This window comes from Podarcis raffonei, chromosome 4 (genome assembly GCF_027172205.1).
Source record: "Podarcis raffonei isolate rPodRaf1 chromosome 4, rPodRaf1.pri, whole genome shotgun sequence".
Classification (NCBI taxonomy): domain Eukaryota; kingdom Metazoa; phylum Chordata; class Lepidosauria; order Squamata; family Lacertidae; genus Podarcis; species Podarcis raffonei.
This window is the reverse complement of record NC_070605.1, coordinates 76,414,177-76,431,095: the sequence shown is the minus strand read 5'-3', so window position 1 is coordinate 76,431,095 and position 16,919 is coordinate 76,414,177. Positions and strand designations below refer to the sequence as shown.

The window sequence follows — 16,919 nt, the reverse complement described above, 5'->3', positions numbered from 1 at the left end:
GGAAGAGAGCCATTTAAACCGTCAAATAAACATTCTGGCTGGCAGAAAGAAGCTTTACATTCATAACAGTTTATATTCACAAAAAGTGCGTTTAAAGTAACTTCTCAAAATTCCCTCGACGGATTTGTCGTTTCAGCATTCTCGCAGAAGTCCCATTCCCATGGGCTCTGAAAGAAAGAAAGAAAGAAAGAAAGAAAGAAAGAAAGAAAGAAAGAAAGAAAGAAAGGTGTGCCAAGGTTTGAAGACCACCTTCTATCTCTGCCTTGGAAGCAGTGTCCTAGATACACGCACGCACAACATAACCCACCCAGTAACCACGCATTCTGCACGTGCTCTTGCCCCGTGGGCGTTTCTCCTCCACGCCTCTGGGATTTAAGGAGGCAATTAGTCCTATATGCCAGGAAAACGTCCCCGCCATCGGCGGCGGCGTTGCCTCCTCTTTCCCTCAGCTACTGCAGGGCGGGCCTGCTCTAGGTCGGCCGGGACGAAGAAGCCAAGGCCGGGCGGTGTGTGGAAACGAGGCAGGGGATTTCCTCTTTCGGCTCCTCCCGCTCCCATTTCCCCCACCCGTCCTGGAAAGGCCAGGCCAGGTTTCTTCTCCCTCTCTCGTTTCTGAGGAGAAACTCCTCTGAGGCTGCAGGAGGACGAGGGCGCCTCTTCGCTTCAGGCAACCGCAGCAGCAGCCGCTCCTCCGGGAGGAGGAGCAGGCTCTCGGGCCCAGCGGCGAGCTCCTCCCCGCGGGGCGGGCGTTGGCGGAGGGCGCCCCCTTCGCCTTGCCGCCGGCGACGGCGAGTGGACGGGCGGCGGGGTCCCGCGGCGGCGGCGGAGCGGGCGATGTGACCCCTGGCGGCGGAGGGGCTTGGCCGGCGTCAAGATGTGGCTGAAGCCCGAGGAGGTGCTGCTGAAAAACGCCCTGAAGCTGTGGGTCACGCAGAAGAGCAGCGGCTACTTCGTGCTGCAGCGGCGGCGGGGCCACGGAGGCGGCGGCGGGCGCTTCACCGGTAAACGGCGGGAGAGGGGCTTGGCCGGGGCTGGAAGCGGGCCGCGACCCTCGCCGGGAAAGCTCGTCTACAGGTCGGCAGGCGTGGAAGTGCGAGCCACCCTTCGCCTTCCCAACCCGTCCGGGGGGAAAGGAGTGGGTCTGTTGTGGCCGCGATATTATTATTAGCCTCCAGGAGGATCCCTCTCCAGACGTCCCCGAAAGTGGGGACACTCTCTCTCTCTCTCTCTCTTTGTTGCTTTTCTTTTATACTTCTGTCGTCTTTTGACTCCTTGGTCGGGACTGAGGAAGAGGAGGAAGTAACTCCCATAGTGTGAGGGGCACCCCCTGTCTTGATGGACTACGTGGAGGGGATTTTGCTGCTGCCCTGCACCCTGAGGTGGGGGGAAGGAGATGGACGGGGGGGAGAGAAACCAGGCTCTTTGTTCAGGGACAACCTGAATTCTTACCTCTGCCCCCCCTCCCCGGCTGTGCATTGCAAATAGTCACTTTTCCCCACACCTTATAGTTGGAAAAAGTCACTGTGGAGTAGAGGAAGGAGCTGTAACCTGCGTCCAGATAGAAGCTCCCCTTGCCCATATTTTGTTTTTTTGCTAAGCCTCTTGGCGTGTGATAAAAGGTTTCTGTCCTCTGAACAACTCCATTGTTTTCAGAGTGGGATTCAACTCGAGTTTTTTGTTCAGGTGCCTGCGGCAGCTGTTGTTAATGGGGGAGAAAGGAGGAAATCCGATAGAGAGGGAAAACGTGGAAGAGCTTAGCCTGAGCCCATGAGATGCTGGATTTTACCAGTTTGCCAAGATAAGATATGTAGAATAAGAAGGCAATGGAAGGCTATATTTAAGACGGACTGCGGCTTGAAACAAAAATACGTGACATTTTGAAAAGAGCTCTGCATTTAGGACTCTCCATATGGAACAGCATGGGCAGGGCTGTATATATTGTGTATAAGGTTTTAAAGCAGTGCTTAATTTGGTACTTAGAACACAATGATGCCCATAAATAAGCTAATAAGCATTGTTTTATTTGAGCTAATTTAATGGTGGCATAATAGAAAAGGCGAATACTGTAGTAAAAACAAAATATGAAGGACATTTTTCCATATGGAACAGATTATTTGGGAAAAGGAGAAGAGGACTTGTAAGTTGGAGAGTGAAATGAGTGCCCCAAAAGTCTTAATTATTGCTTAGAATAAGCACCTTGAGTGTGTAAATCAGGGATGGGGAAGCCGTGACCCTCTAGACTCAACTAGACATTGTGGGTCTACAGCTGCTGTCATACCTGACCTAGGAAGAGTTGCCTAGGGCTTGATGAGAGTTGCAAGTCCAACAGAATTTGGAGGGCCGCAGGTGTTGATAAACAGTAAGGCTGCAGTCCTGTGCATTTGCATGTGAATAGTAAGTTCCCTTTATCCCAATGGAACTTACTTCTGAGCAGACAAACATTGGATTGCACTGTAAGACACTCATAAAACTTCTGGTGAATTAATTCAGGAGTACATTTCTGCTGTACAATTATGTAGGCTAATACAGTAATATAAACTCTGCTGGCATGTTTAATTATGTTGACATTTCTGTTAATATATTGGTGCTTTGGAAGATAATGGCCTACTGGCTTTCCTTCTGAAAGTCCCTTTGATTTTCCACTATTGGGTAACCACAGGCACAATTCCAGTACAGGATGCCTGTGTAGCAATCAGGCTAGATAAGTATTTCTAACCTTGAAGTGCCAGTACAACTTTTTCAGGAGACCAAGCTATTACGCTTCTGGGACTTTCTTCACATTTGAGTACAGTGGTACCTCAGTTTACGAACTTAATCTGTTCCGGAAGTCCATTGTTAAATTGAAACCGTTCTTAAACCAAGGCGCACTTTCTTTAACGAGACCTCCCACCGCCAGTGCCCTTCCACCATTCAGATTCAGTTCTTAGACTGAGGTAAAGTTCACAAACCGGGACACTACTTCAGAGTTTGTAAACCAAATAGTTCATTGTACCACTGTACTTGTAGTAATAAGCAGTGGAGATCGTTTTATTTTTTTTAAGCAACAGTTGTTAATAATAACTTTTATGGCCCAGTGCAGGTCCAGCCTGTAATGCAATTAAATCACACTGAACATGCAGCAGGGTAAGTTAGTGCTTTCAAAATGTGGGAATGCTAGAAGTCCAGTCTGTCCTACAACATCTGGGCCTATAGCTCAGTGGTAGAGTATCTGCTTTGCACGCAGAAAGTTGCAGCTTCAATCCCCAGCATCTCCAGGGTAGAGTTGGGGAATGAGCCCTATCTGAACCCCAGAGAGCCGCTGCCAGTCAGACTATTGGTGTCCACTTGGTGGGTTAGGGTGCACTACTGGGTTGCAGTCTGATCTCAGATGGGCTGCAATACAGCACTTCCAGCATACAGATACATGGTAAAAAAATTGAGAAATGGGCTCCAAATGCATGTTTGGGTTAAAGGTGAGTGCCAGGTCTGAAAATATTGAAGACTACTGGCATAGACTAGTGGTTTCCACACTTTTCCAACTCTACTATTCTAGGATTCTATTATTTTCCTCCCAGAGACCTCTTGAAAATTGCTGATGGTCTCAGAGGACCACTTGATGATTTTTCAGTCTGTTGCAGCAGTTGTAATGTGCTGCACTAGATGATTTTAAATAGTATTTTTATTGCTGCTTTTATATCTTACATATTGTAATTTATTGCATTGACATTGACTTTCCATAGAACTCAAACTGTAATGCGATAAAACACAATATTTAAAAAGAAACAATAAAAATGTAGAAATCAATATGGATATGCTGCAGACCACTGGTGGTCCACGAATCACAGTCTGGGAGGTAGATAATACCAAAATAGATGCGCCAGTGGTCTGAGTCAGAATGTTGAACAAGATGAAAGCAAGTGCCTTACCTAAGGCCACAAAATAGAATAGAAGATACTGTCTGGGCCCTAAATCCCATTGGCTGTACCTTTGACCTCACATTTGCTGTTCAGACTAACAAAACAACACACTTACAGAAGGCAAGCAGTCAAGCCTGAGAGACAAGCCTCTTAAGCATAAACTAACTACAGAAGATAGGGTGGCATTCAACTAATTTTTACTCGGAGTGAATCCATTGAAATTAATGAACCTGACTCAATTAAGTCCATGGATTTCAATATATCTATTCTGAATGAAACTTAGTTAAATACCGCCCATAGTTGGGGTCTGATTACCAAACCCCTAAACATAATGTTCTGTACCCACTCCCAACCCAACATTTACTGCAGTGCCATGCTCTGAATTGCTCCTGGACCACAATCTGCTCCATCAGATACATGAAATTAAGCTGCACTCCACATAATTGAACTGATGGAATTCACTGCCTCAGGGTATGGCAATGTCCACAAACTAAGATTCTTGGAAAATAATGCTTATTAGCTGTGATAGCTAAATGGAATCTCTCTCCAAAGGCAGTATACATCTGAATACTAGAGACGATCAAAAGGGAAGTTCCTTTGCCTTCTCTTACTTGTGAGCTTCCAGAGACATCTGGTTGGCCAGATTCCACTCTAAATCTATTTCCTTCCCAGAGCTAAATGCTGTATTTCCTTTTCCAACAAATCCTCTCATTACTCTTCCCCCTCCCCTAAAGAAAAGGCTAAAATACCATCCCTGCCACCACTATTTTCTCCCACTGGTGTTATAAGGAGGCAGCCTAGGAGCTCCAGATCTCCTCCTCCTTTCCCTTGCTTTTATATACGATAAAAAACCAACAAGAATAGTGTGCATATTAGGATGGTTGGGTGTACTTAAATTGGGGTTGGGGAAGCTTTGGCCCTTTAAGGTGTTTTTGGGCCCAGCTTTCATCAGCATCAGCTGGCTTGGCTTACTTAGGTTTGGTCTGAAATGTGTTGTGCTTAACAGTTTTTATCTTTGATTGACTCGAGCCCTTAATTTTGAGTTGTTAGAATTTAAGCATCAAACCTGGTTTTCCAGAGGCACTCAACATGATGTATATGTGTTTCATAATAAAAAGTATACGGCACTCTGTGGTTTTGATACCATTATATTGGGTTTACTTGCTGTGTTAGTGATGAAATGAAAAGTAGAAACAAGGGAAACGTAATGTAGAAACAAGAAACAACAGTCTACATTCATTGAAATGGGTAAGGCATAACACATTTGTAGAATTTTGAGACACATTTTTGATGAAATGGTGTTTGACATTAGAAGTCTCATAAGGCATGCATGAGTCAGACTTGATGTGGACCTTTTTGACTTGTTGAACTTTACTATTGAACTTTTAACTACCAGTGCTCCCAGTATCTCACTTTCAAAGCTATGCCTTTGCTTAACCTGTCTGGGAGGTTTTTACTGGTCTCCGTATTTCACCACGTTCTTTTGCTCTCCCACGGAATATACATAGAATTGGTTGTTTGTTCTCTCTTTTCCATTTGCCCCTTTTAATTGCTGTGTTAAGAGAGATTAATTTTCAGATCTAAAAATAGTCTCTCAGCTGCTAGAGTTAGGCCCCGACCAATGCCTGAAGTATCTTAATAGCTGACAAACATTATGACTGTGCCACTGAGCCTAAGGGTGTGAAGTTGAAAAATAAAGTTGCTTTGGTAGATCATACTTTTGGGGGTTTTTATGGAAGCTACTATATGGTTTGCCTTAGGCAGTCCAAGTGGGTTTTAGCTTTGTCTTATCAAATTGCCCTTTTATTCTCTGTTTGTTTTCTGTCCCAGAAAGAAAACACTCTCAAAATAAGAGTCAAATGAACAAAACAATGGTAGTGTTCTAGAACAAAAATACTTTCCATCTTTGGCGTTCACTGTGGAAAAAGAGTATATAATATTAATTTAATGGCATTTTTTTAATACAGAAGTTTGAGTAATTAGCAGCACAGTTTTGTGTATTTACTCAGAAGTACGTCCCACTTGTGCTGCTTAAATCTAAATTTGACTGTGAGGATATAGATAAATAGAACAAAAACAGTATTTTTAATCATCAATACTAGAAATCAATAAAAGGTTAACATGAATCCCAGCTATAAATAAATAATGAAAGTCCCCCCCCCACTGTTTTAAATTTTGTTTATGAACTCATTAGTTTTGCAGTCTCAGGGGGGATCTTGTCACCTGATCTCTCCATAAGTTGGTGATTTAGTAATTCAGCCCAAATCTTTTGATAGTCTTCTTATACTTCCTTAATGGCTAATGTTTCTAGTTTTGTTTAGGTTTATAAACTTTTCTTGTGTAAAAATGTCTATTTATAGCATGTGCCTTTTATTTCAACTGATCCTTTAGGGAATTTATTTCCTTTTTTATTGTCATAGACATGTCCTTAGCAATGGAAACAGTTCCACAGATAACATCTAATACTGATCATTACACAATGTCAAGATTCTCCACACCCAAACTGTTGATTATAAATAGTAATTTAGCCTTATAGTCTTCAACTTCTCAGATCCAAGACCCACATTTAATTCCACTTCACTTTTTTACCATATGCCTGGTTTTCACCTCTCTTTAGGGTGACAATATGTAAAGGAAGATGGGGCTTCTATGTTTTTAATAGTAGCACAACAGGAGGGTTTTTTGCTGGTTGAGCCTGCTATGCAGTTGTAAAAAGCTACACCTACCAAAATACCTTCTACAAAGCTATTAAAGGTCAAGGAACTTTGTCCTTTGCATCTCTCTCTCTCTGTCTGTCTGTCTGTCTGTCTGAAGAAGTGTGCATGCACACGAAAGCTCATACCAATAACAAACTTAGTTGATCTCTAAGGTGCTACTGGAAGGAATTTTTAAATTTCATTTTAAAGAGAAGAATTTCACAAATGGTCTAGTCCACTCTCAAACAATTGTTCTGTCTAATTAAATTTCAAATCTAAATAAGAAGCATAAGAAGTCATTTCCCCCCCCCCAGCAGAAATAAGATCCTTAGGGACATTTCTCTGCATCCAGAACAATTAGGCTGCAATTTTATAATATGATATAAACTCCATTGAACCCAATGGTGCACATTTCCAAGTAGACATGTGTAGGATTGTGCTGTTGGAAGCAATATTGCTGCCAGCAAAGGAAAGGTATTTTGATACCAAACACATTAAAAGGTATTGTGAGATGAGAATATGCAAAATTGGAAAATTCCAGACAGAGATACTGCTTTCAGGGGAACGCATGGGAGGAAAGATGAGAAGTTCATAACCATTATGGTGGTATGTACCTTTCTTTCATAAAACGAAATAGGCATAAAAGTATTTTAGGTCTAATTAAAATACTGATTTAAAAATTGGGGTGATGAAGTACCCGTCACAGGGGTTAGGTCTGATGCCAGGTTGGAAAGTAAACTGCACTTCCACTTGCAGCTTACAGTGGAAGAGCAATAATTTGGTAGTGAGTAGAGCTTAGGAGCCACCAGTCTAGAAGCAGCCTTGATTATGTGCTGCTGATCAACATGTTAGTTAGTCCATGTGAAGTTAGTGGGTATAAATTGACTTAAATGCCAGTTCTTGACTTTCAGGTTTGTGCACCTAGTTATCACAAAAAATAGACAAGCCTCAAATAAGCTGCAGCTAGATAGGAAATGTTATTCTACCAGAATCAACATTATTTAAAAATCCAACACATTTCAATAAAATCTTCCTTGGGAGTAGAGGTATCTTATATCTTTCCTTCAAAGAAGGTTATTTGGGAGGCATTGCTTTTAGAAAGGGTTTTATCCATATTTTGGAATGTCAGATCTTGTTGCTCCCAGGTAACATTATATTGAAAGGTGTTGGGCTTTTTTATTATCTTGATTTTGATAGAGTCATTTTGTTCTTCCTTGAGAGTTGCCTTCCATGGTGGTTTCCTTTTCTTAGTGCTTCTGCTTTATTTTTTCCTCTCCTTACCCTTTCCCAAATTATATTCTGTAATTATGTCCTTCCCAAGTTGGTGCTACAGTGATTTGTAGCTATCAAAAATAAAGTAGCATTATTACAGACTATTGTTCTGTTTTCTTTGTGTTTCAAAATAAAAAAACTTAGTTACAACTTACTATTTTTATGAAGTTATTATACAAGGGAGGGACAATGTGATACTATTGGTAGAAATTGATTAAAATATTTCAATATGGTCCTAATTTTCTTATCAATGACCCTTTTCAAAAGCTTTATAATATTTTCCTTTCATCACAGAAAACTATGCTTACAAATAACTTTGGAGCATTCATGGCTTTTCAAAATGTTAATTCTAAACCTGTCTGTCACTGGAATTCAGAGATGAGAAAAATTTCCTTAATCACTCTTTGATTTGTATCTTTAACTGTAACATCTTAAGAGTTAATACTTACGGTAATAGGATCGCCTGTTTTCCTTCAGACCTCCACCTGAAGTTGATAACTTACGAAGTATAACTGGGGTGCAAATTATAATACTTTGTCATCAGCCAAGGCAGCAGTAAGAAACACAGATAACTATTCGGAAGGATACAAAAAATTCTCATGTAATTTTTATTGGTTTTAGTTTACATGAAGTGAGACTAGTAGAAAAAGCCACAAGTTTTGCATACTCTACTATAAATATTTTCTCAGCAATGCTTCCCATGAACCACCACCTCCTTTATGGGATCTTCTTTTTCCCTTCTCAACCCAGATACTTCTCTACCACAGGGCTTGCACTGAAGGAAGTATTGGCGAAATGTCTATACTATATCTATTGTACATGGTGAATTACTGAAACTAAATTCAGAAGCAATATAGGCCTGTTTTTAATTTTATTTCCGCCTTATCATTTCTCTCACACTTTATCTTGACACTAACAAAATGCTTAAATTAGAACTTTGGAAGTTACTAAGTGTTTTGAAAACTCAGAATAGTTTCCATTCCAGGTTTATCCAATTTGGGAATAGGAATAATAACCAGGATGAGTTGCTGGGAGAGACCAGCAGATTTTGAGTGATACTTTGCTACTCTAAAGAAATTCTGTAACTATGACTTTGGTTTCAAAGCCAGGGAGATCACCAAGGTAGTGACTCTTATTTCTTTTTTATGAAAGAGGTGCATCGCCCTTGGGAGTGCCCTGTTGTTGTCATGTAGGTGCTCAGAGATGCTTAGTTACACCATAGTGACAAGGCCAGTCTTCCTCTGCCTTGGAATGGGGATCTTCCCTACAGTTGTGCTGGGCTCTCAGGTTGCCTTGCATAGCTTCTTCCACAGAATACATTGAACAAGCAATTTGTGGCTCACCTAATTTGGAACTAAGTTGTTTTCTAAATGTGGAAGTCTTACCCTAATGCTTCATATCATATACACTTGTAAAAAGCTAACACGTCTAAAAAGTGAGGTATGCTTTAAAAAAAAATCCTGGCATTTGGGTTCTCTTCACTCCCTCCCTTCTTTTATCCATGGAAAGGCCTTCTCCGTAGTGGAGCCCGCCCGCCCTCCCATCAGATGTCAAGGAAATAAACAACTACCTGACTTTTAGAAGACATCTAAAGGCAGTCCTGTTTAGGGAAGTTTTTAATGTTTGATTTTTTTTCTGTTTTTAGCCCTCTGTTGGGAGCCGCCCAGAGTGGCTGGGGAAACCCAGCCAGATGGGCGGGATATGAATAAATTATTATTATTATTATTATTATTATTATTATTATTATTATTATTATCATGTGCTGTGATTCTCTACATATGAGACCTTTTTCACATTTAGCCTGGAAATATTGGGGCTATAACTTCTGTCTTCAGCTTTTTACCTTAGGAGATCCAAGTATGACAGCATAAACTTAAATTGAAAACAGTGCTATTATTGGTCCTTAGAAAAAGTGTTGTGAGGACTTTAAAAACATCTGTAAGTCCTAGATCCTATTAAAACTTTTGTCATAGTTGCTCCCCACCCCCCAACACACACCCCTTGGTCCAGGCTCTTCAGGGTATTGTCTTTTGTAGGGTAAAGACTAAGGCAGCTGGTTAAACAGGTTTTCTGAATTCACTGTGTGGCATTGGAAAGACGGGGGGCCCGAAGACTACAAGATTTTGTAACCCTGAAACCTCTTTAGTTACTTGCTCTCATTTTTCTCTCTCAGTTATGACTTTCATATAGTTGCTTATCTTTAATATCATTTAAAAAATGAACTTGCTTTCAAAATGCATGGATATGCCAAGGCAGGGGGAGTAAGGCACAAATACAGTTATTACGAAACCAATAGCAGGATATTGGTTTAGCCTGGAAAAGAGGAGACTGATAGGAGATATGATAACCATCTTCAAATATCTCAAGGGCTGTCACATGGGAGAGGGAACAAGCTTATTTTCTCTTGGTTTGGAGGGTAGGATTCGGACCAATGACTTCAAGTTCCAAGAAAAGGAGATTCTGACTAAACATCAGGAAGAGTTTTCTGACAGTAAGAGCTGTTTGATAGTGGAATGGTCTCCCTCAGGAAGTTGTGGACTCTCCTTCCTTGGAGGGTTTTAAGTAGAGGTTGGACGGCCATCTGTCATGGATTCTTTAGCCAAAATTCCTGCTTTGCAGGGTGTAACTAGATGACCCTTGAGGTCCCTTCCAACTCTACAGTTCTATGATTTTGTGATATCTTTTGTGTAAACTATTCAGTTGTCTTCTAGTTGAAATTGAGATCAGAGTCAGACTGCCATTCAAGGTTACTTATTGAAATTATTTGTTGCATTTATATCCCACCCTTTTCTCCACGGAGCTCAATGTGTCTTTCACAGTTCCCTCGCTCCTCGTTTAATCTTCACAACAGTCCTGTGAAGTAGGTTAGGCTGAGAGGCAATGACTAGCCCAAGTTCACCCAGTGAGCCTCATGGCCGAGTGGGGAATTGAACCCTGGTCTCCCAAGTCCTAATCCGACACTTTTAACCACTGTACCACCACTGGTTCTCACCACTGCATGGGGGGAGACTGCTTGCTGTTGGATTGAACATGCAATTTGCTTATGGTGAGCAATAATATAATCAGTTTGTCACACATGTATCAACCGCGCCAGTGCACAGATGACAGGAGTATCCCTTTGGGATATCCCCTCTTATAATTAAGCCCACAAAAGAAAGGGTAAAGGGAACCCTGACAATTAAGTCCAGTCATGAACGACTCTGGGGTTGCGGCACTCATCTCGCTTTACAGGCCGAGGGAGCCAGCGTTTGTCCGCTTCCGCAGACAGTTTTTCTGGGTCATGTGGTCAGCATGACTAAACCACTTCTGGCGAAACTAGAGCAGCGCACGGAAACGCCGTTTACCTTCCCACCGGAGCAGTAACTATTTATCTACTAGCACTGCATGCTTTTGAACTGCTGGGTTGGCAGGAGCTGGGACCGAACAACGGGAGCTCACCCCGTCATGGGATTTGAACCGCCGACCTTTCGATTGGCAAGCTCAAGCGACACAGTGGTTTAACCCACAGCGCCACCCGCGTCCCCTGCCACAAAAGTTACTATCCTCCGAAAGAAATTTGTTAGCATGCTAAGAGGCTCTCAGCCCATTTCCATACTGGCTGCAGAGGAGGAACACCTCTTAGCCTCAGCTGGTTGGTGGGCTGTTTTTTCCCCCCATTGCCTTTTCCCAAGAGGACTGGGATGAGAGATCCATTCTCCTCCACCAGCTCACTGCATGTCTGTGTTGGTTACAAAGGGAAAGGGCTTTCCTTCCTCTGTCATTGCCAAAGAAGCCAACTGAATTGGCAGATGAAATGAAGTGATCTGTTTCTCTTTCACCAGCTCACTCATTTACCTGCATTGGATTCTTGATCCCCTTTGGCTAACAGGTGGGTGTTTAATTTGCTTTCTTTAGCTGCTATTTTCAAAAGGCTATTGGGTGGATGTTTTAGGTTTTAACCACCGTGAGTCAGAGGGAGGTTTGTGAGATTTATTAACGATTCCCCTACCTTGCCCCCTATAATCCAAGCACTAAATTGTTCTTTTCCAAAACAACAAGTACCTTGCTAAAGTGAGTTGAATGGCAATGTTGAAATACCTCTGCTACTCAAGATAAAATGTCCCCATGACTGCTTTATCATGAGTATGTTGAAACCCTGGCTAAAGTGAGCACCACATCAAAATTTAAGAATATGTGAGTGCTGCAGCTACCTTGACCGTGGTTCAAAGGTAGGTAGTTGTTGTCCGCAGCGGAAGAAAGGTTTGTTAATGATCTCCTGTATATAGAGAAACCACACAATTTGAGCTGCTTTTCCTTTAAAATAATTCTGGCATTAAAATAGTAAAGCATACTTGATACTGCCTATGGAGAATTTGACAAAGTAAGGTTTTGTGGATTAAATGTGGTTAGCTAATATGAGGTGGGTAGCTGTTTGAAGAGGACAATTTGATTACTGGAGGACTGGAAGCTTCGTTTTGGTTTGAGAACTTTAAAATCTCAAGTATATTTTATACTGATGTTCATGTATGCAATTATACAAAAATGTGTGATTGTCATATTTATGAATATAATGGTCTTATGATACTTTCTAACTACATAGGATAAGAAATATGAGTAAAGATACTTTTCAAACTGCAGAATCTAGTATTTTGAAAGCTGAATAAAAAATTAATGATATCTTATCCAACTAATATGATTATCACAATCTGTATCCCTTCTTCCATTGGAGTGCGTGTTTATGTAACTGAGATTAAACTGAATGTAAAATAGTTAATGTAGCAGGCTGGGCAGTTTTTTGTTATTTGAAATAGACTAATATCATTACCCTTCTAGAATTTTTTCAAATAAAATGTCTAGTGTTCTCATCACTTTTTTTCCTCGGAAGAGATACGTTAAAGCCATATTTTCCACCAGAACTTTAATGGCTGAATTCTTAGAAGATCGTGTTTATGGGAATAAATGCACATGGTGTTTCAATGTCTTTGAAGTCCCTGCTGCTTCACATAGCTGAAGAATCATGTTACTAAAACAGACACACATAAGACCTTTGCCTGTTCAGCAGAGTGTGTGGCTGAAGTAGAAATAATAAAGCTTGGCAATTTGAATATTTGAAAACTACATTATCTATCTGCAATCCTTGCCTTGCAATAACCCTGGAAGTCTAATAAGTATTATTATCCCCCATATGGCAAATAGGGGGCGGAGGGTGTGAGAGAGTAAGCTGCCCAAGGCCACCTAAGGAAACAGAAGCACAAATTGAACTTGGGACTTCCTTATTGGGAGCTCAGTCTCTTTATTGCATCAGCTCAGACTTCAAAGATTTCTTCAACTGTTCTTTAGTCTCTTAAAACAAAAAATTAAAGATTTTCTTGGTTTACAAAAGTACACGCGTTGTCTCCTTTTTCCAGGTTGTAAAGTCTTTTCTGTAGTCCCTTTGGCTGCATGTATGCTCCCCACCCTCTGCTTGCAGCCACAGCTTTCTAGCACAGAAGCTAAAAAAAATGTAAGCAGACCTAATCAGGCAGTTATGTAGCATATCAGATTACATGCAGCTCCTTGTAAAGCAGGGACTGTCTGTGCAGTTGCAAGGTCTGTAAATAGCCTCTTCTTGCCTGCAGGTTTATGTATAGATACTTAATGGGCACACACAGTATGGTTTGCAGGATTTTGATAGTGCAAAATGTGTACAGATGTTGCTGCTTCAAATATTAGTTTTTTTTAAGGTTTGGAAATACAGGATATCTAAGGAGAAAAACTTGTGTCAGTCTTGCTTTAGAAGATTTCTTGTATTTTCAATTTCCATTAATATTCCAGATGTAAATGAGGACAATGAAGTAGATCAAGTATTTTCAACAGGTGCATGTGAAGTCCCAGAGCTACTGCTGCTGCTGAGTAACTGGAAAGACATTACTGGAATTGTGCAGATGGAGTAACCAAATAGATATTTCCCAACATTGTTACTAAGGTGTGCAAATCCTTGGTGGTTTGGCAATACTTTAAACATCACAATACATCGACCAGATGTCTTGTGTAAAATGGTGTGAGACAGAGGTTTCTAGATTTTCTGTTGCCTTTTAGACTCCAAACCAGTTAAAACTAAACTTTAAAGTTCAGTTTAATGAAACAAGACAAATCCTATGTGCAGTTAGTTGTGAATATGTCTCATTGTACTTGAGGTCTCCTGACTAAACTTTAGCAGGCATGGGAAAAGGGGAGAGGTCCTCTTGTGGATTAGTAACTGGTTAAGAAAAAAGAAAACGTGGGTGGCTCTGGGTTAAACCAGAGAGCTTAGGGCTTGCCGATCAGAAGGGATGAGCTCCCGTTGCTCGGTCCCAGCTCCTGCCAACCTAGCAGTTTGAAAGCACGTCAAAGTGCAAGTAGATAAATAGGTACCTCTCCGGTGGAAAGGTAAACGGTGTTTCCATGCACTGCTCTGGTTTGCGAGAAGCAGTTTAGTCATGCTGGTCACATGACCCGGAAACGCCAGCTCCCTCAGCCAATAAAGCGAGATGAGTGCCGCAACCCCAGGGTCGTCCACGATTGGACCTAATGGTCAGGGGTTCCTTTGCTTTTAAGAAAAAAGGAAGCAGGGAGCCAGAATAAATGGCCAGTTCTCCAAATGGAGGAATGTTGAAGGCGGAGTCCCCAAGGATAGGTATTGGGACCATTGCTTTTTAACTTGTTCCTAAATGGTTTAGACTGTAAAGGGGTGAGCAGTGAGGTAGCCAAGTTTGCTGATGTGATCAAAATGTTATGGGTGATTTTTAAAAAGGGATTGAGTGGGCATTAAAATGGCAAATGCAACTCAGTGTAAACAAGTATAAAATATTGCAGTTGGGGGGCAAAAATAGATATCTAAATTTCACATACCGTATATCCTCATGGGGTTTGAACTGGTGGTGACTGAACAGGAACAAGACTTTAACACAGCACACAGTTTAAGTATATAATTCTCTTACACAAGAAGTAGTGATGGCCACCAACTTAGATGGCTTTAAAAAAAGGATTAGGCAAATTCATGAAGTGGAAGGCTGGGGTGGTGCCAATAACAAAATGGTGGTGGATGGAAGCTGAGTTTTTCCTGATCAGCTGGTAATTGCTGGCATCACTGATATCTAATCTCTCCTTAACAATTGCGATTTCCTTGGGGCAAGGAGATAGAATTTCATAGTTCAGTTTTCTTCAGGCAAAGCACAGACATTGGTTGTGTAGGTATCATGATTCAACCTCTCCATTTTAGGCAGAATTTGAAAATCCAGAGATTTTAAGTGAAAAAGGCGTTTAATTTTATATTTTCCCTCTGCCCACATGCCACTTAAAAGTATTTTTACTCATCTCCTGTCACTTCTTCTCCCCTTAACCTTTCATACTTAATTTGTTTCATATACGTACCTCAAAACAAAATCATTCTTTTTACAGTCTCTTACTCCACCATAGGGACATGGGTGGTGCTGTGGGTTAAACCACAGAGCCTAGGACTTGCCGATCAGAAGGTCGGCAGTTCGAATCCCCACGACGGGGTGAGCTCCCGTTGCTCGGTCCCTGCTCCTGCCAACCTAGCAGTTCAAAAGCACGTCAAAGTGCAAGTAGCTAAATAGGTACCGCTCTGGTGGGAAGGTAAACGGTGTTTCCGTGCACTGCTCTGGTTTGCCAGAAGCGGCTTAGTCATGCTGGCCACATGACCCAGAAGCTGTACACTGGCTCCCTCGGGCAACCCTACAACTGGACCTAATGGTCAGGGGTCCCTTTACCTTTACTCCACCATAACAGCTTTCTTTCTTCTATCCTTCCATTCTATTCCCACATTGTTGTTAGCCTCTATCTAATTTCCTTCAGCACCTGATTTGGCTCTTTTCCCTCCAACCGAGCTTTTCTTGTCTTTTGGCCACTTTTATTCAGCATGTGGGCAGTCAATCCAACCAGAAGACTATGGCACAGCCAGCAAATGGGGTGAGGAAATGAGCAGGCAGTGGGTGGTTTGTGGCACTGGTGCCCACCTGAAAGTGGCCCACTGCTGATCCCAAGCCCAGTGTTTGAGAAACACTCCCGTAGGGCTTCTAAGTAAACGTGTATTGTGTGGGATTGGGCTGTAAATGTATGAAGTGCATTATCCGTTGTAGTGCTTCTGCAGTGATGATCATGCAAGGGAAATTATCCAGCCCTTCTTTCTGTCTCACTTTACAGGCCCCTTCTGAGGGCTACAGTAGGGAGGAAGTTGTCCTTCTTTGAATGCTTCATTAGTTGCAACCATGAGACTGCCATCGTACGCATACATATTTGGGAGTATGCCTCACTGGACTCTGACTTACCTCTGAGTATACATGTATATGATTGTGCTGCATGTCCTACAAAAACAAGCACAATTTTTTGGTTAAAGGGCCAATTCAGAAATTATTTTTTCTGACATTATTATTATTATTATTATTATTATTATTATTATACCCTGCCCATCTCTGGGCAGCTTCCAGCAAAATATATTATTACTGTCCTGTCCACACGATTATTTACACCTTAAATTTAATGTGGTGGAAGGTTTTGGGGAAGTGCCACCATATCAAAATCATTCTCAATTTGTAAAATTTGTACAATGGGAAATGGAAAAAATAAAACAAGTATGCAGAAACACAGATTCTGTTGACTGGAGAATTCATTTTACACAGAAGGTTTCATGTGTTTTAACCAAAGATGGAAAGGTTAGTTTGAAGTAAAATAAAACAAGGAACTGGCTGCTGAGTCTAGTCATTCAGTAGGAGGAAGAGGAATTAAATGCAATAAAAAAAGAGAAGTGTAGGTAGATGTGTGACTTTCCATGATGAATTCAGTTTTGATACTTGTCAAGCCTGCATCCTTGTGTCTGAGTTTTAAGATCATATGGGATGAGGTACTGATACAACTTATGCCTGTGCTGTATGTTGATTGACAGTGGCTGCCTGCCTGGCATTTGATTTCCAACAACAGGATGCTATAATGCTTTGAGGGGTGCAAAGAATACTACTTTTGACAATTAACTGGTTTCTAATTATTGTAATAATAAAATAAAATAAAACCGCAGTTCATCCTTTTAGCTGAGTTTAAG

At 41.5% G+C, this 16,919-nt stretch overlaps 1 protein-coding gene across 2 annotated transcripts in view; it reads left to right on the top strand.

Annotated features, from left to right (window-relative positions):
* The first annotated feature begins 484 nt into the window (after positions 1 to 484).
* Positions 485 to 16,919, top strand: part of TBC1D8 (TBC1 domain family member 8) — a 47,432-nt gene continuing 30,997 nt past the window's right edge. The window contains exon 1 of one of the 2 annotated variants that reach the window (XM_053384186.1): positions 485 to 1,001. In XM_053384186.1, coding sequence (XP_053240161.1) covers positions 875 to 1,001 — 127 coding nt within the window. In that variant the 5' untranslated portion in view covers positions 485 to 874. The remainder of the gene's footprint in view (positions 1,002 to 16,919) is intronic. The other variant, XM_053384187.1, reaches the window with a different exon arrangement.